General features: G+C 38.7%; 1 protein-coding gene across 1 annotated transcript in view; it reads left to right on the top strand.

Moving 5' to 3' along the window:
* LOC124884897 (glutamate receptor ionotropic, NMDA 3B-like) overlaps positions 1–20,757 on the top strand; it is a 157,818-nt gene that overhangs the window by 108,872 nt on the left and 28,189 nt on the right. The window contains exons 4-8 of the mRNA XM_047392935.1: positions 280–551; positions 1,892–2,128; positions 9,558–9,704; positions 12,508–12,653; positions 19,680–19,795. Coding sequence (XP_047248891.1) covers positions 280–551; positions 1,892–2,128; positions 9,558–9,704; positions 12,508–12,653; positions 19,680–19,795 — 918 coding nt within the window. The remainder of the gene's footprint in view (positions 1–279; positions 552–1,891; positions 2,129–9,557; positions 9,705–12,507; positions 12,654–19,679; positions 19,796–20,757) is intronic.

Consider the following 20,757-nt stretch of genomic DNA (forward strand, 5'->3'; position numbering starts at 1 on the left):
AGTATAGTTTGCATTGCCAGCTGTCTGTTTTTTATACATATTTTAAGGGGTTTATTATGTTTTAACGTTTTTCTAGCCCTAATTTTAATAAATGCAGCCCCAGCCAGTGTGCCAGTCATTAAAATGTCCAAGCTGAAATCTCCTTTGATGATCCATCAGCAAATTTCTTGAATCAGTGTTGTATATAGTTTCCCAGTGGTGCAACCACTGCACTTACAAAGCATGCATATGAATGTCTGAATGGTTTGACATCATCGTCACTTCTTTCTTTTCTCTTAGACTTACCAGGGGACCTGAGAAAATGCTGCTATGGATACTGCATTGACTTATTGGAGAAACTGGCAGAGGACATGGGATTTACCTTTGACCTTTACATTGTGGGAGATGGAAAGTATGGTGCATTGAGCGGGGCAGGGCGCTGGACCGGCCTTGTGGGGGACCTCCTGAATGGAACAGCTGACATGGCTGTCACCTCTTTCTCCATCAACTCTGCCAGGAGCAGAGTCATAGATTTCACGTCTCCCTTTTACTCCACCAGTCTGGGCATTCTGGTATCATTGCTTAAAATCGCCACTATTTTGTTAATTTTAAGTTAATTTTCATTTATTGGCACCCCTGGTGAAGATTTGTCTAAAGTCTTAACATAAATTCACATTGAATTATAATATTACAGTATGCAGTATTTTTAGAAAGTACATTTAGTCAATGGGAATACATTTATTTTATGAAAAAGAAACAGAACCATAGCATTACAGATCCACCACTGTACTTAACAGTGGCCCGGAGCTGCTTTTCCACATTTTCATTCTTTCTTTTACACCAAAGCTACTTGGTCTTTGCTTTTTCCTGAAAAGCTACATTTTAGTCTCATGTGTAAATGTTTCCAGTTAAAGTCCCGGTAAAGTTTTGCAATATGTTTACATTTGTGATGGTAGGACAGAATAGGCATGCAATTGGCACATGGAAAGCATCTAATGGTTGTTATGGAGACCTGATGACTCCAAGATACCACTCTTTACTTCCAATATCTAACATTAAGATTTTGAGGTTTTTCGCAACACTTACCAGCCTGCTCCCCTGTGTGTTGTAGTAAAAGTCCTCCTCCAATCTGATAACCACTGGGTAAAGGGAATGGGCCTTTATCTTATGTCATCTGTACACCACAGAAAAACAGAAAGTCATATATTTCTAATTCAAAGAAACTTTGATCAATTAAAAAAGTTAATTCTTAGTTAAAATGCTTTAGTTAGATTTATTATAACAGGGCTTGTTAGAAATACCAGTAATGCGCCCACCAATGGTTTTGGTAAAACATTTGTTTTTCAACATGTGTTATTTTCCTCCACTATATAAATGTAGTCAGTATAGAGATTGGATTTGTGAGATTATGCTACTGCAGTTAAAAATTAATTTATGTGATGGCTTCTTACACATATTTACCATGGGTGCCAGCAAATTTGTCAATGTTTACATGAGGTATGGCTTAAAAAAAAACGTCTAAATCCCTAATAAAGCCTTCAGAATCTTTCTCTGTCACTACCACTGTTTCAGTAAGACCTAACACTATGCAACTTTTTAAATCTTCTATATATTTCAGTCTTATTCCTGGTCTGCTGGCATGAGACAAATCATTTATTTGGCAATAATTAGTTTGTTAAAAGTTCAAAAGGAGTTACAGTAGCTTAAGCAACGGCACAACTACATAGGAAAATAAGTACTTAATTATGGATAAAAGACATTCTTCCCTTAAACAAATTGCACGCAGAATAAGCAGTTAATTTAGTTTGCTTAAAACGTATTATAATAATTTGAATGGTGATTATGATTATTTTCTGGAAATAAAGAGTAAGATATTCAGTCATTCATGTTGTTTTTTTTTTAAATCATTCAGGTTCGTAGCCGGGACACAGCAGCGCCCATTGGAGCCTTCATGTGGCCACTCCACTGGTCCATGTGGGTGGGCATTTTCGTTACGCTGCATCTCACAGCGCTCTTCCTCACCTTGTACGAGTGGAACAGCCCCTTCGGCATGACGCCCCATGGCAGGAACCGGCTACGCGTCTTCTCCTACTCGTCAGCCCTCAATCTTTGCTACGCAATACTGTTTGGACGCACTGTCGCCACCAAGGTAAAGAGGCTCTCCTCTCTGTGGCAAGTAGGCGACATGTAGAGTGTGTCTGAAAATAGAAATTAGCAATGGAAGTTGGGGAGGGGAAGGGAAAGGATGTGCATTATGAGAATGAGAACAAAAACAGTGAGGAGTAAGTCATGGGAAAAATCATAGGGAAAATGATACAGATGACCATAACAGAGAAAAGATTAATAGAGAGTGGTTAAGAGGGTAGGCAGTGATGAAGTAGAGTGATACAGGGAGGGTAATGCACGTACAGAGAGAAAAGGGAAAGGGTTAGTGCACCGACAGATACGAAGAGACTTTTTGGAGAGAATGATTGGGATAGATGAAAGTGGTAAAAGATTTAACGGTTAGAGGTTAACTCCTGAAAGTAGTCAGACACAAAATTTAAAAAAAACGAAAGCAGGGGGAGGAGGGCTGCTTAAGGGCTGCAAAGGTTATCGAACAGGTGGTAATTGGCAGGCTGAGAGATCTTAGGACAGAGTTAAATAGGTAATTGTGGATATGAGAAATGTAACTGTTTGGGGATGATGTTCAATACAATTCAATTCAAAATACTTTATTAATCCCAAAGGGACATTAAATGTTGTTATAGCTCATATTATGAAGGTTTCCTCAAAGAGCCGTTGTAGATGCTGATGGCTGTGGGCAGGAAGGATCTCCTGTAGAGAGGGTGATTAACAGTGTAAACAGAGTAAACAGCTATTGAACTCATCAATGCGTCTCTCAACAATTATATTTCTAATGCCACTATTGGGAGGAATTCACATCAGATATTAGTAAAAACCCAAGTAATGCACACATATAAAGAAATTAAAAAAACTAGACCATACATTATTTGTAAAGACGTGGAATGACACTGTAAAATAAGTATTAAACATAGTTACAGAAATGTCTTCAATACTTAGTAGAAAAGGCTGTGGCTGTATACCAACCGAATAGGTTTCAGGGTCTTCACCTATGCAGATAGATGTTTAAATATTTCCATAGATTTGTAGTTTCACATAAGTTGCGAGCTTGACTGTCCAATTCTAGCAGTTTTATTTTCTTTCTCTGAAACTAACTGAGAGTTTCTCTGGCTGTGTCTGGGATTATAATGTTGCGGAAAAATCCATCCACTCTCATTATATCTTCTTACTACTCTCTCTACTTCTCCTTCCTTTAATTATATGAAATCTGCCGGTATATTATTAAGAAAAACATTATGCTCATAATAATATATAGTGTCATTCCTCTGTTCAAACATGGTGTTTGCAGTGACATCTGCAAAGTTACATTTCAGTCTTCTGACCAAACTATGTTCTCCAAGTGTTTTACTGGATTTTCCAAATATTCTAAAGTAAACTTTAAAGCAACTTCAAATTTTTTTTTCTTCAGAAGCGGAGTCTTGTGCTGTGAGAATTTCTTGTGTCCATTGCACTTGAGTTTATTGTTTATAATTTTCATGGAATGTTGATTCTAGGTTTTTCTGAAGCTCTCAACAAGTTTCCTTTGTTTGTGTTGTGGTTACTACTACCTAACCTGAGACAGAGTCACATAACCAAGACCAAGAAAATACCAAGTCATTGAGGCAGCCCTGATAAAGACCAAGACAAAATCAATGCAATTATTTTTATTTATTTTTTAATTAATATATTTAAAGAAATATAATTGCTGTAATCCATCCACTGTATTATAGTTGCTGCTGAAAACATTTGAAGAAAATCAGTTGGTTCTTACTAACTGGTTGCAGTTAGTATGAAATGAGAAACCGTTTTATTTACCATCAATCGGGACAACCCCAATGATAATAACTGGCACTGATAGGTGGTAGTATTGCTCTGTACAAACAAACCTTTTTGAAGCTAAAAAAAAGTTAATTGGGCTTATCTTGAAAACAGTTTACTGTACACACACTGAATGCATTAAGTGTATGTACGAATTTTCAGCGAGATCCAGAACTAGGCTGTGCTATAAGTAGGACAAATTTTGATAGCCAAAACAGCAAATAGATCTTTCTGAAATTTGGTGGTTATCTTCTGGATATTTACATGAGACTATGCTATCAATATGTTACTAATTGGCCAAAGTGGGCATGGCTTATGTGCACAAATGTAAGTCAGAGCTTTCATTTTTGAACAGTTTCCAAAAATCACCTGTGGCACCTAGAGAGCTAAGACTCTTAGGATATATTCTTTACATATACTCTGAAAGTTAGTACTTTAACTTAGGTTCTATCTCAAAGCACATTTCTACTTTTCACGAAGTTTGTTATTTTGACTAGCAGCTATAAAAGTGCCCCAAGGGGGGGTCAGGCCAGGGCTGGACTTGCTGGGTTGGGCGTGGAACTTGTAAATGGTTGCTTGCAGTTCTAGTTTTTTCTTGTCTTTCATTTGTCTTTTTGCAGGTCTTACTTGTGTTCAGTACGGTGGCCCAGATGGTTCAGTGAAATACAAACTCCACAACACAACAAAATCTGTTACACAACAACAAAAGCCACAATGGAAGTAATAATAAAACTGAATAAAACATGAAAATAAATTAAAAGAAAGTAATCATAAGTAAATGAGAGACAACAGCATCTGGGACCTGGTCATTAGACTCACAGGACCACTGCAAGCATTATTACTTTCGTTGTGGCTTTTTCTGTGACTTTTGTTGTTGTGTTGTTTTGCATGTTGTGTTGTGGCTTTTGTTGTTGAGTTGTGGATTTTGTTGTTTCTTTGTGGCTTTTGTTGTTGTGTTGGAGTTGTTACCAACATTTGGCATAAATTTCATGTTGATTGCTACATTAGGGATATATTTACAAAGGGAATCTTTAAGATGTTCAATGCTTATTTTCCTAGTTGAACAAAGAAAAAGAAACTCTGAGCAGAACTATAATGCTCTAATTGAGAAATGTGTCAGTTACAAAATCTGCAGTGGATGGTGAAACAATCTAGTTTCCTGCATATTGTTTCTATGTTATTTATTTGACATAAATATGTAAAGATATTAAATGTGCCTTTGCAATAACAGCATTCCTGTGGGACGTGTCAGATTTGACAGATTGTGTCACACCCACAATCGCATTGGCGCATGCCTCCAACCACAAAGCAGATGAGTGACGACTCCGTCCTCCTTACATCCTTTGTTTTAGCCTTCCAAAATCCATCACTATAACTTGTGCTTGTGCTCTTGAAATTGTCAAGAAGCAAATGTCATTTCCTAAAATTATGCCAGTCCTCTTGTTGAGTGTACAGCTCATCATAAAGTGTTTTAAAATGTACAATTACATGTTGTCCCTAAAGGAAGCTGCTCAGAATAACTAAGGTGGACGAGTGATTCAAAGGACTGTCACATAACTGAAAGGTCACATGTTTGATCTTTGCAGTAACTAATGTGTCAGTTAACAGTTGTGTTCATTAGCAGCCTTAGGACCTGTTAGAATGTCCTTCAACAACTCTGGGTGCTGAGCCAAACTGTGATGTTTTTTCAGACTACGGAAGAGGGCAGGGCAAGTAAATCGATCGCTAACTGTTATTGTGATGTTAGGCTTTGATATTTGATTTAATCCATTCAGACATCCATTAGCTATCCCCAATTTGTTTTGGAGTGGGTTATGGGGAGCTGGAGACCAGCCCAGCAAAACGCAGAGTATACTCAAGAGTATTTGTCCGGTGTATTATAGTGCTAACACAAACAGACAACTATCAATGCCTACACTAAATGAATAGTAGAAAAAGTTGACTGATTGTTTTAGATCGCATCAAAACAAACCAAAGGCTACAGAGCCAGGAAGTGGAATTGACTTATATTACTAACAGTAGCTGCTATTTTCCAAGACCAAAGAACATCATAAATAAGGTCTATGGCTTACAGAAGTGGCCAGGAGGGGAGAAACACAATAACGGAATTTACCAAAGTCACCATAGTATGACTTATTTTAATGACACTGTCTCCACATGCTTGCTTAGGTGGAAGGATTGCGGCACATTCAGTGACTTAATATTAGCAGGGGTTCCTTAGAAAGATGACTTTTATAAAGCAAATTTGACTCTACTGTTTTATAACTATTGTTGAAGTGGACTGTGGAATACATGTAGTTGAACTGAATCTGTCTTCACATTCACATTGTATTGATGTGATTTGTCCTGTTTATCTTGAAAAGGACCTTGAGTTGATATTTGTTGTCAATTGGTGTTTTATCACCAGGCTGAATTGACTTCAATTAAATTAAAAGGGATCATTTTGGAACCAGCAGTTAGTTAGCCCCTGCAACTTTTCAGAAAGCTAAAAGTTGTAATTGTGAAGTTTAAAAATATTTATTTATTTATAGCTGCTGTTTGTTTAGTTATGTTTTGTATTTTTTTTTATAAGTTTTGTTAATTTTTTATAAGTTTTCTTGATTGTACTCCCTTTTTGTACCTACAGTACTGTGCAAAAGTTTTAGGCAGGTGTAAAAAAAATGCTGTAAACGAAGAATGATTTCAAAAATATAAATGATGAATGTTTATTTTTATCAATTTACCAAATGCTAAGTGAGCGAACGCAAAAATACAGCAAAAGTGATTAAGAACTATCGTCAGTTCTTACTGGAAGACTTACTGGAAGTGATGGTATGGCTCCCACAGAGCCCTGATCTCAACATCATGGAGTGTGTCTGGGATTAAATGAAGAGACAGAAGGATGTGAGAAAGCCTCCATCCACAGAAGATCTGTGGTTAGTTCTCCAAGATGTTTAGAACAACCTACCAGCCGAGTGAGTTCCTTTGAAGACTTTGTGCAAGTGTACCTAGAAGAACTGATGCTGTTTTGAAGGCAAAGGGTGGTCACACCAAATATTATTCATTCACTGCATTTTGTTGATTGATGAAAATAAATGATTAATGCTTCCATTTTTGAAAGCATTCTTTGTTTACGGCATTTTTTCACACCTACCTAAAACCTTTGCACAGTACTGTATGTATTGCCATTTTCATCCCAACTTATTTCTATTTTGTACCTGTAAGCAAATACCTCATACTGTTGAGTATAACTTTGTTTTATGATAGAAATTGCACTTGTATAGTGCTTATATAGTCGAACGACCACATAAAGCACTTCACACTGCAGTTATACACGCATTTGCAACAACAGCTGCCCTGGGGGGAACTGACAAAACTAAGGCTGCCATACCATCTGCTCCACCAAGCCCTCTGACCACCATCAACAGGCAAGGCGAGTGAAGTGTCTTGCCCGAGGACATGACTGAGATGAGGGTTCAAACCGGCAACCCACCAGTTACAGGTCGAACCCCTACTACGGCTGCCACCATAGTCCCTGATAGTATTGACATAAATTATGGAGACAACTGTTAATCAAATGTCTAAATCTTATTATTTCATTTGTTGCATTATTTCTTTAAAGATTCTATTTTACATCCTATTCATGTCGTTTGACAGATGTTTTTTTTGTTTTTTGTTTTTTAAGGTATGAAACAATTAAAACTGCAAAAGTATGAAATGATAAAGATGTGAAATGACCTTCTGTTTTTTTCTGAAGTGTTTTTTGATTGGTCCTTTTAAGATTGCAACATCTAGTTGATCAAAATACATTTCCTATTTTATTGTGATATGCACTCAAAGTGATGTCTAAAATATTTTTGATGTATTTCTGGAATTGCAATTCTTTTTTAAGTTGACTGGTTCAACACATGGGGAGTTGGTCTTTTTCCCAGTCACCAATCTTTTCTTACCTGACTTTTTTCCCTCAGGCTAGGGACATTTCATTCTCACTTTGACAAATTAATATTTAAACATTTTTTGCAGAATCTCTTCATACCCTGCTGTAACTAAATGTGGTTTATGAATCCAAAAAATAATAATATTGACCAGCATGAGGTTGTTAATAGCTATTTTTGGTTTAATCAGGAGCTATAATCCGTTGTATTGTCAGTCAGAAAGACAATCAATGAAAGCGTATAGTTTACAATCTTCAGAAAATAATATGCAATTAAAATCAAGTCATTGGGATTTTAAAATTTTTGTTATTAACAATGTTCATATTACAATTAAATACTTAGCTACCAGGAGAAATAAAATGAAAGGTAATGGTTAAGTACATGGGTACACATTGGTTGTTAAATGGAAGTAGGTTTGGATCAGAATGAAGTTACAAGTTACAGTTGAATTACCTGTTTCTTTGTAACTTAATGATTTTATGTTTAGAGTTTGTTTTTCTTTACTAATCTTATAGCTTGTCTTCTAAAGAACTGCATATTTATCTTTGGTGTTGGGTTTTTTACATGTGTGAACCTAAATCCTTTTTGGAGAACTACTTGTTTATTTAGTAAAGACTTTAGCAATCATGGATAATACGCTGGTTATCCTTTCATTTACAAGAAGCACAAAGCTGTGTAATATTTATTTATCAGCATCGTGAAAACAGGCTGTGGATCTTCTCAGAGTTCAGGTTCACATTTACAGTGCTTTTCTGCTTTGATGGTACGGTTTGAGCAACCCCACTAGAAAAAAAAATGTGTGTCGGCACAAAATCATTTAATCCTGAAGCTCTTTTTTCTTCTCCGGAAAGCAAAAACATACTTGTAAAGACAAACAAATATGTAGGCTAAGCTCTCAAACTGATGGTGTTAGAATGAATTAGGTGTCTATTTTGAATCCTGCCTGATGAGCTTTTTACTTAACAATACTTTATTATTTTTTTTTGGTGTTCATCAGCTGTGATGAAGCTGACGGTTTGCATTTGGCTCATTATTAAAATATGTTTGTATTCAGTAAATTAAAACAAGTTTCAGAAGATTTGTGCCTCATGTTCGTTCAGAAAGGACACAATTTACAGAACAGCGCTTAGTTGGCAATTTAAAGCCACTTTTATTTTATTTTTTTTTACCATTATAGAGCTATAGAAGACCATCTACACTATCCTAAGGATGGCATTTCTCCCCAGAAATGTTAACGGGAAACTTGCTCATAATAGGAAGTCTCACTTTATTCCCTTTTCAGTAAACCAACTAATTATGCTGAGTGTTCATCATCCTCTCCACACTGTTGTGGAAGCGGGTTATAACCTTGTTTGTATAATTCATGTCCCATTAATCTCCTGCCTTTAAAACACTTGAAGTGAATTCATTTTCCTTATTTGGTTCAGTAATTAAATGCTTACATTTTACAGGTGGTGGATTCCCCTAAGCAGGCAATTTAATGGAAATGTATGTCTGATGTACTGCAACAAATACATTTACAGTTTATTCTTTGATCTCATTCTGCTTTAGCTGAATTATTGGTAAGATCATTTGGGGTTTTTGAGGGGGAAACAACAGGGGTTACATAAAGGTTTTATTTAAAAAAGGCAAAAAGACAGTTTTTTAAACATTATTAACTCCCTTTGTTTCTGTTCAAGCTGCGACATTTAAACTTTTTAGATCTGTTTAATTATTCATTCATCATCCATCTCCTCTCTACAGACTCCTAAATGCTGGACGGGACGCTTCTTGATGAACCTTTGGGCTATTTTCTGTTTACTTGTGTTGTCCAGCTACACTGCCAACCTGGCTGCAGTAATGGTTGGAGAGAAAACCTTCGAACAGGTTTCAGGAATTCACGACGACAAGGTAAGATGATGTGCAAGGATGTAAACTTGTATCTAAAATGACTTCAAGATATAACACACATACATCTACAGTGGGAAAGTGTTTATATTACTTGTACTGTTGCCAACTTGGCTTCAACAACATATTTGAATGTATTATATGTTGATTTTATGTGACAGATCAACACAAATTATGTATTATTGTGAATTGGAAGGAAAATACTCGTGCTCGTACTCGTCGTCTTCCGCTTATCCGGGACCGGGTCGCGGGGGAAGCAGACTCAGCAGACTCAGCAGAGACACCCAGACGTCCCTCTCCCCAGACACCTCCTCCAGCTCCTCTGGGGGGAGCACAAGGCGTTCCCAGGCCAGCGGAGAGACATAGTCCCTCCAGGGCCGTCCCCTGGGTCTCCTCCCGGTGGGACGTGCCTGGAACAACTCCTGAGGAAGGCGTCCAGGAGGCATCCAGTATAGCTGCTCGAGCCACCTCAATTGGCTCCTCTCGATGTGGGAGAGCCGCCGCTCTACTCCGAGCCCCTCCCGGATGGCCGAGCTCCTCACCCTACCTCTAAGGGAGTGCCCGGCCACCCTACGGAGGAAGCTCATTTCAGCCACTTGTATCCAGGATCTCGTTCTTTCGGTCATAACTCAAAGTTCACGGCCATAGGTGAGGGTAGGAACGTAGACCGACCGGTAAATCGTGAGCTTCGCTTTTCGGCTCAGCTCTCTCTTCACCACAATGGACTAGCACAGTGCCCCCATTACTGCGGCAGCCGCACCGATCCGTCTGTCAATCTCCCGCTCCATTCTTCCCTCACTCGTGAACAAGACCCTGAGATACTTGAACTCCTCCACTTGAGTCAGGAACTCCCCTCCAACCTGAAGAGGACAAGCCACCCTTTTCCGGTCGAATACCATGTCCTATGACTTGGAGGAGCTGATCTTCATCCCAGCCGCTTCACACTCGGCTGCGAACTGCCCCAGTGCATGCTGTAGGTCTTGGCTAGAGGGGGCCAGCAGGACCATGTCATCTGCAAAAAGAAGAGACAAAATCCACTGGTCCCCAAACCAGACCCCCTCCGGCCCTTGCCTGCATCTAGAAATCCTGTCCATAAAAGTTATGAGCAGGACCGGTGACAAAGGGCAGCCCTGCCGGAGTCCAACATGCACCGGGAACAGGTCCAGCTCAGTGCCGGCAATGCGGACCAAACTCCTGCTCTGCTCGTACAGGGACCGGATGGCCCTAATGAAGGGCCCACGATTCAATACTCCTGGAGCACCCCCCACAGGGCATCATGAGGGACACAGTCGAATGCTTTCTCCAGGTCCACAAAACACATGTGAACCGATTGGGCAAACTCCCATGAATCCTCGAGTACCCTGTAGAGGGTATAGAGCTGGTCCAGTGTTCCACGGCCAGGACAAAAACCACACTGCTCCTCCTGAAGCCGAGGTTCGACTATCGGAAGGAAAATAATACATGTTTTTTGTTATTCTTACAAATAACACAATTGCATGTGCATGCAATCAGTCCCTTTCACTTGGATACCTCTAAAAAAATCCAGTGCACTCATTTGCCTTCAGAAGTCCCCAGTTACTAAATATCAGTATAAACACAGATGTTATACGAGATTTTGTTAGAGTACATTAGTTACAAACAGTATCATAAAGACTAAGGTACATACCAGGCAGGGCAGGGAAATGATGTGGAGACATTTAAAGCAGAGTTAGGTTAGAAAATGATATTCCAAGTTAGAACATCTCACGCTCATCCAATCCGTCATCCGAACATTGAAAGAGAACATCAAAATTGCAAACTTTCCAAGATATGGCAGTCCACCTAAACTGACAGAGCAAGCAAGGAAGGTAATAATCAGAGAAGCAGTCAAGAGGCCTCTCTGGAGGAGCTGCAGAAATCCGCGGCTCAGGTGGGAGAATAGGACAACTATTAGTTGTGCTCTCCACGTATCTGGCCTTCATGGAAGAGTGACAAGAAGAAAGCCATAGTTGAAAGAAAGCCATAAGAAGTCTCAATTGCAGTTTGTGACAAGTCATGCAGGAGAAACAGCACAAATGTGTGGAAGAAGGTGCTCTGATCAGACAAAATTATATATGTAGTGGAAAACTAACACTGAACACCACTGTGAACACATTATCCCCATAGTAAAGGATTACCGTGGTTGCATCATGATGTGGACATGCTTCTCTGCAAATCTGGTCAGCGTTGATTGGAAGATCTGTGGGGCTTAATACAGAGAAACCCTGAAACTAAGCCTATTAGAGGCTGCAACAAACTTGTGGCTGGGGTGGACATTCATTAATCTTCCTAAAGGATCCCTAAACAAAAAGCAATAGCTACAATGAAATGGTTTAGATCAAAGCTTATTTTTATGTCATAATGGCTCAGTCAAGGTCAAGACCAAAATTTAACCAGGAATCTGTTGCAAGTCTTGAAATCGCTGTTCATAAAAAACTCTTTTCTCAAACTGAGCTTGAGCTGTTTTGCAAAAACACTCTGCAAGCTCTACTCCTCAAGCATTGATTCAGTGGAGCTGACCATATGTTCAACATATATTTCTGATTTGTTTGGTAAGATATGTTGCAAACCATGTGTTATTTCCCTTTCACTTCACAGCTATGTACTGCCTTGTTTTGATTTGATAAAATCCCAATAAAAAGGTGGTAGTTGTAGACAAAGTGTGAAAAAGGTATCAATACCTTTGTTAGGCACTTGTACGCATCAGCCACACAATAAATCATTTTTAAGCAAAGAGCAAAACAATTTGTCAGGGATTACTGATCCTCTACCTTTGTCACATCCCCAGCTGCACCATCCCTCTATGGGCTTCCGATTTGGGACGGTGAGGGAGAGCAGTGCTGAGGATTACATGAAGAAGAGCTTCCCAGAGATGCACGACTACATGAGACGCTTTAACCAGCCCACAACCCCAGAGGGTGTGCACATGCTAAAGTAAGACAAAAACATGTTCTTTTATATAAATGAGCTGTTGCCTGAAGTGTTACCCAATCCAACACAAACCATCCGGTGGTACATCTGTTGATCCTACTCCTTCACATCTGTCAGAGGCATTTTTTTACAGAGCATCGTTTATACTTATGTCAGAATCTGCATGTGCAGTTATATTATATCATAAAGGGTCATTTTGAATTTTAAAAGGTATAGGCGAAGGTTACATGTGTTTTTGGAAGTTTTGCAAAATGTCAGATTTTTTGCCATTTTTCCACCCGAAGTAATGTTCCCTCTAATCCATTTTTCAATGTTTTCTTATTAAAGAGAACACGCTACTTTGCAATTGCACCTGTCAAAGATACAAATGAACACCCGTTGATGTATGTATTTGCACTCTGCATTAACATGACCTTTTTTTTAATTCAAACCCATTTCAGATAAAGGTATAACTGAGGTAAAGGTAGACATAAATTGCTTTGACAAAATGTTTGCGATGTAGAGGGAAAGTAGTTTTCTTATTCATAATGAGTTTTGGAAAATAGGAATGAATACAAGTCAAGGCCAGACTGATGTAATTATTGCTGAGAAGGAATGGTTCAGTAAGATGTTGAATGGGGACAGAAAGCAGATGAAAGCAAGAAGGCAAGGCATGTTTATTTTTAAAGTATAAGTAATCCACAAGGGCTGCAGAAGAGATTCGTATACAGCATTAAAAAACATAAAACAGACAAAACACCATGTACTAAAATCAAGCATTTTCAGGGAAGCTGAAGGGGAAAGGTTTATGTACCTGCAGATCCCTCTTCTGTAGGGGCCAGCTGAAATATGTAGCGAGATGACCCCCAGCATCTAAATATATTCACACTGGTAGGTCGGTTGAAATTTATTTTGTGGATGCTGAGAGAAAGCTGGAGTACCTGTGGAAAACCCACATGTGCACAAGGAGGACATTCACATTCTAAACTTAAAGGGCCACAGCTGGAATTCGACCCCATGACTTTCCTGCTGTAACACACTGCTAAGCACCACTAAGCTTCCAGATTTCTATTGATAAATACACATTTCTTTAAAGGAGATACACTCATTGGCCACTTTCATTGGTATGCCTTTTCAATCAGCAAATCGCATGGCAGTACCCTAATCCATCAAGGCCTATTTGCTGAAGTTCAAACCCAGCATCGGAACAGGAAATAAAGGGGATTTAAGTGACCTTGAATGTTAAACGGTATATTTTTAGAAAATGCTGTTCTAACAGGATAATTTCCAGTAAACATAATGCCCAACCTTCTCTTTGGATTTACAAAAATGGCCAAAAAAAAAACAAACAATATCCATTGAGTGGCAGTTTTGTGGATAAAATTATTTCTAGATGTCAGAGGTCAGAGAAGAATGGGCAGGCTGGTTCAAGATGACCAAAAGTCACCAGTAGCTCAAATAAAACCAAGGTATGCAAAAATCGCACAACAGGAGGAGACTGTCCCAAGTCTCCTCCTGTTTGGTAAAAACATAAAACTGGAGCTGCAGTTCGCACAGACTCACAAAAATCTAACAATACCAAGTTTTTTTTTTCTTTTGTATCAAATCTTTTTTATAACTTAGATACAAAACATTATTACAAGGCACACAAATAAAGTACAGTTTAAAAGAAAATAGGGAACATTCCATCAAAACAACATAGCACTAAGAAAAAAAGGAAAGAAAAGAAAATACTACAAGAGAACTAGGCTTCTTCTGGCAGCATAATGCACCATGGCACAAGCAAAAATCATCTCATTCTGGTTTCTTGAACATGATGAGTTTACTGTACTCCATTGGTCACCATAGTCACCAGATCTCAATCCTATAAGAGCACCTTTGGAATGTGGTGGAACAGGAGATTCATATCATGGATTTTCAGCCAATAACTGCAGCAACTGTGAGAGGTCAATATTAACCAAAATGTTCGAGGAAAGTTTCTTACACATTTTTGAATGTAAACCAAAAAGAATTAAGGCAGTTCTGAAGGAAAAGGGGTCCAACTCGATACCAGCATAGTCGACCTAATTAATTGGCATGTAAGTTTGTAATATGCCCTTCTTTGAAGTTAAAACATCTGTTTATATGAAATGTGAACGAGCACTAGTCTTGGAACAACTAGCACTCTCACACTCTGGCCCAAACTAAATAGAAAACATCTCCAGCAAATAGGCTTCAGAGCTTTCCTAACTCCTGTGCTGTCGGTTTCTACTCCCAAAGCAAGTAAAAACAACACACCAATTTGTGCTCTGGGAACAACACAAAATGGTGCTTCCTTGGCACCAACTCTTCATTGGGCCAGAGAAAAGAGCCGAGGATGGGCCAATTGAGAGTAGAAACCATTGTGTGTTCTGAGCAATGTCAGTTTAATCAAATTTTGTTTAATTTTTGGCCAGGAAAATAAAAGCACTAAGCATTTACATTAATAAAGAATCAGTTTAGTAATCATCTTTTAACGTCCTTTTGTTTGCTTTCACTTTACCTATCACTTGTGAAGTGCTGGTCAAAGCGCTGCATATAGCTTCTTATGCTATCCCTCTTTTTAGCTGGATTTATAAACACTGTTCATGGCTCATTTTATAAACACCATTAGGTCTTTTGAAAATGCCAGATGGTCTTTACCTGGTATTTTCTTGCTTCAAATGCCAAGTCTAATTTCTGTTTGCAGTTGTGTTTATAAATACTGCTAAACAAAAGTGATATAACATTTTAATCATTGTTGTAATGAGTATTAACTAACCATTTCTGTACTTTAAAATAGCATTTATTAATTATACTGGTGTTCTCAATACATTTCATTGTCCTCCGAGCTGGATTTACCCTCGGGGAGCTACTGAGGGAGTCATAGGAGCGTGATCGCCCAGGCAATATGTGCTATGGAAACTTGGGGTATACTTAGGGCATTTTGGGGGGTTGCTGACAGTTATTTTTGTTAGCTATCAATTTTTATATTGTCAGCACGAGAACGGTCCTGTTTGTGGTGTTCATGGACAGGATGTCAAGGAATAGTCAGTTGAGGGGGTCTGGTTTTGGAACGTCATGGTCTTCACTTTGCTTTTTGCAGATGATGTAGTTCTGTTGGTTCAGTGTGTTCTGGAGCAGTTCACAGTCAAGTGTGAAGAGGCCAAACTAAGAGCCAGCTCCTCTAAATTTTGGGCTAGGATTTTAAAGTGAAAAGTCAACTGCCTCTTACCAATCAGGGGTCCATCTTTGCATCATGAGGAGAAGTTTAAGTATTGTTGTCTATTGTTCTCACCTATAGTCAGGACAGATTAAATAATAAGAAAACAACACCCTGGACGGTCTTCAAAAGTAAGCTTCTTCTTTCCTCTGATCCTGAGACCTCAATTAGTCAACCTCAGATACGTGCAAAGAAATAGATGGATGAATATTAGTACATCTGTTTAAAGAAATAAGAGAAATCATAGCTAAATTTAGATATGCAATGATCAAAGTAAAGTGGCTGGGGTTTGACCTGACAGTACCTATTTTAGCCAATTGCAATTTCTCCTTAAGAACTGCAAAATAATCAGATAGTTACTTATATCAAAATATAACTCTATTGAAAATATATTTTCAATAGAGAAGACATAAACCCTTACCTTAACTCTGAGATTCCCAACATGCTAACATATCTGAATTCAGCACGTTCAATGACAGACAGAGTTTGAAAGCCCAAAAAGATAAAATAGAGCACATTTGTGCTGTTACATTTAACCTTTCTGTTATCTGTTGATACTCTTGCTCTCACACAGCCTTAATGAAGAACAGCTACCATGTCATGATTTGTTTCCTTTTCAAATACATCAGATAAATATGAAATGTGTCCCTGAAATGAACGTTTTGTTATTTTATGTCATGGCACAGAGGTGACAACCTGTTTGTGAAAAACCTGGCATTTTCTTGGTCTAGCCATAAAAGTGTTGGTAAAAAAAATACATAACCCTTTTAAAATATATATGCTTTTAATAAAATGCAATTTTAGGTAAATGTTCCCGATGTTTAATTGTACCTGAACTTACTTTGGCATCAGGTCATTATGCATTTAACCTGAACAAAAATAAACAGCCACATAACCTCTGCACAATCTTTACTCTGATCATGTTCTGGTTATGATGCTGATTTTGAACATGTAGACAGTTATTTTAAGCTCACTGTATTTGTGCTTTACAGCAACACATCTAGTACATCTGTTATTTCTGTAACCTAGTAAGGCGGTTGATGTGCTGGTTTCTGAGTTGTTTTGCCAATTTCTTCAAAAGTAGGCTTTAGCTGATTATTGTGACAGTAAATAAGGATGAAAGTGACAATACTGAAATCCTTCAAAGCATTCAATGTTATTAAACCTATAGATCAGTGAATAAATCTTCTTAATTTTTTTAATAAACTTTATCGCAAGTTAGGTTGCGAACACTCTCAAGGTTTCATAACTTATTCAGTAACATCTGTCAGAGCTGCCTTCAAAAGCTTCACAGAAAACTAGTGGAATGAACACAGAAAGCAAGAGTTTAAAAAGTAAGTTTGGACCGGCTACATACAATACTGAAGACAGACGGTGCTATAACCGTACATAGACTTGTCAGAGGCACTGCCTGCTCCTTAAAGTACCAGCAGAGATGCTGAGATGGAGCATGTGCTGAGTTTGTGATACCAGTGGGAAGATACAAAGCGCTTGTTCAGAGAAAGAGGATGAGGAAGGCGTTGTTTGTTTGCGTGCGAGGCAAAGTTGAATTGTAAGACACAGCAGTGCATAGAGTTGTTGAAATGTAAAATACTGTGTTGGCAGAACTACTGACCCCAATACTGCTCTCAAATCTTAGAGAAAAGAAATCCCAAGCCTTCCTTGGCTACTTATGTGGTTTTACACATATGTAGACGCTCAAAAAGTAACTTCCATACACTCCACCTATGCAAAGGCTTAAAAAAAAAATTCTGTCTTTTGTGCATTTGCATATATGCACATGCTCAACCACGGGCCCACTCCATTCTTATTCCAAGGCCACGTATCGGGTAAATTCTCTTTAGGATCTACAAGTTGTCTGTATTATTTCTGCTCCCTGTGCCTTATATTTGACAAGTCTAGACAGAGAAATAATAGACTTTCCATCTTTGCCAGGAAGGCAAAGACTTTGTAAAGTCAACCTTTTGTTTCAAGGCTTATCACCTGAATAACAAGTTCCTGGATATTTGATTAGGCGGGTCTATTTTTTTCCTAATTGATAGTAACAATATGTGTAATCTGTATGTATCCATCTCACTGTAGAATTTCTGTGTGTTTGGACTTTTGATGAATAAGTGAATGTTTTCATCTTATACACTGCCTGGCCCAAAAAAAGTAGCCACCAAAAAAAAAAGGTCACACACTCTAATATTTTGTTGGGCCGCCTTTAGCTTTGATTACGGCACGCATTCTTTGTAGCATTGTTTCGGTAAGCTTCTGCAATGTCACAAGATTTATTTCCACCCAGTGTTGAATAAATGTTTCACCAAGATCTTGCATTGATGATGGTAGAAACTGACCGCTGCACAAAGCCTTCTCCAGCACATCCCAAAGATTCTCAATGGGGTTAAGGTCTGGACTCTGTGGCGACCAATCCATGTGTGAGAATGTCTCGTGCTCCCTGAACCACTCTTTCACAATTCAACCTTGATGAATCCTGGCATTGTCATCTTGGAATATGCCCGTGCCCTCAGGGAAGAACAAATCCATTGATGGAATAACCTGGACATTCAGTATATTCAGGTAGTCAGCTGACCTCATTCTTTGAACACATACTGTTGCTGAACCCAGACCTGACTACCTGCAGCAACCCCAGATCATAGCACTGCCCCCACAGGCTTGTACAGTAGGCACTAGGCATGATGGGTGCATCACTTCACCTGCCTCTCTTCTTAACCTGATGCACTCATCACTCTGGAACAGGGGAAATCTGGACTCATTAGTCCATACGACCTTGCAAAGCTCCAGAGTCCAATCTTTATGCTCCCTAGCAAATTAAAGCCTTTTTTCTGGTTAGCTTCACTGATTAGTGGTTTTCTTAAGGCTACACAGCTGTTCAGTCCCAATCCCTTGAGTTCCCTTCACATTGTGCATGTAGAAATGCTCTTACTTTCACTATTAAACATAGCCTGGAGTTCTGCTATTGTTTTTCTTCGATTTGATTTCACCAAATCTTTAAGTGATCGCAGCATACGATCATTCAGGATTTTTTTCCGACCACATTTCTTCCTCAAAGATGATGGGTCCCCACTATCCTTCCAGTTTTTAATAATGCGTTGGACAGTTCTTAACCCAATTTTGGTAGTTTCTGCAATCTCCTTAGATGTTTTTTCTGCTTGATGCATGCCAATGATTTGACCCTTCTGAAACAGACTGACATCTTTTCCATCACCATGCGATGTGTCTTTTGACATGGTTGTTTAAGAAATGAGAAGCAACTCATTGCACCGGTTGTTGTCAGCTGAAACATAATCACCAATGCAGTAATTATCCAATGGGAGGCTCGTACCTATTTGTTTATTTCAATCCAAGTGGCAACTTTGGCAAGCATATTTTTCACAGTCTGAGCGTTGTGCATCCTGAGACTTAAACACAGCCGGGAGTGGTCAGCAGCACAGGGATGGTCTGTAATGAAGGGTCAATTAGGGTCAATTGGATCAATATCGCTGGAGCAGCAGAGTCTTCTGTAGAGTATATAATGCCTTATCAGTCTGTTGCAGAGCTTGTTGGTTTGGGTAATGATGTATGTGTTTACAAAGTGCACTGGAGCACAGTTAATCTAATCCTCCCTATAAAAGAGGAGCTAACATGACAGCCTCATATTCGGGATTGTGGGAATCAGAGGTGTAGAAAACTTAATCTGGCATACTTTCCTATATATGTTTTTTACAGATTAGTGGTCTTCAATTAATCCTTTGCTGTCTCTCTCCTTCTCTTCTTCTTCTTCTTCTTCTTCTTCTTCTTCTTCTTCTTCTTCTTCTTCTTCTTATGTTTGTGGGTTGGTGGTGAAGGACAGATCCTCCGGCCCTGGATGCATTCATCATGGATAAAGCCCTGCTTGACTTTGAGGTCTCCATCGATGCAGAGTGCAAGCTGCTCACAGTGGGGAAGCCTTTTGCCATTGAAGGTACACACGCCGGCAGACTCACACACTTGTTTATATGACTTGAGGAATTTTTATTAACTTGCAGTCATGCCCCCCTGGTGAGTATTATGTAAAATCTTTTTTTTCTGGCCCACTCTTGATCTTATAACATTTTTTTTCATTTGGTATTTTAGTAGGATGGCTTACTTTAAAAACAACAACATGTCAACTACATTTTTTATCCTAATAAGGGACAAAAAACTTATGGGGCTTAATATGGAATAATTAACTGTGTGGACACCAGTTTTTTTGTCCACATTACTCCACATCAGCCTATGATCAGAAAATGTCTTTTGTGACTACAATATCTCCCATAATATGATGAAGAAACAAGGTGGACTTATTATACAACAAACAACTTCAGTGATTATTCAAAACAAGAATCAGAAGCACAAATTTCAATTAATAATGGATATTCTCTAATCGGCACAGGGTAACATTTATACATACAGCCTATCAAAAACTGGAAGATGTGAGAGTTTCACATCAACATGGACTTAGATATTACTGACAAAGAAAGAAGTGCCTGCTCAAAAATCAACATTTTCAAGCTTGAACAAAATGAGCAGCTGCCTACATGAACAAAGAATGTTTGAATGATTGAAAGGGAGACTTTCAAACCCTACATCAACTTCCAAGCATGGCCATGCTTGGAAGTTGGTACTGTGTGTCATTTTGCTGGTGTATATTGCTGCCTGTGATACTGATGTTTTAGCTCAAAGGTGAAGTAATAATGAGGATGAAAAACTACCTCCAAATTCCTCAACTTTACCTCAAATCAATAGCTAGTCCAATGAAGCTTGGGAACAGACTGGTGTCCCAGTTGGACAATGATCCCAAACACACATCAGAAGTTGTTTTGGACTGGATAAATCAGGCTGGTAGGAAGCTTCTGGAATGGCCCAATCTCAGCCTTAAAGAAAGTTCTAGGAGTATGCCTAAAA

The sequence above is a fragment of the Girardinichthys multiradiatus genome, chromosome 19 (genome assembly GCF_021462225.1).
Source record: "Girardinichthys multiradiatus isolate DD_20200921_A chromosome 19, DD_fGirMul_XY1, whole genome shotgun sequence".
NCBI lineage: Eukaryota > Metazoa > Chordata > Actinopteri > Cyprinodontiformes > Goodeidae > Girardinichthys > Girardinichthys multiradiatus.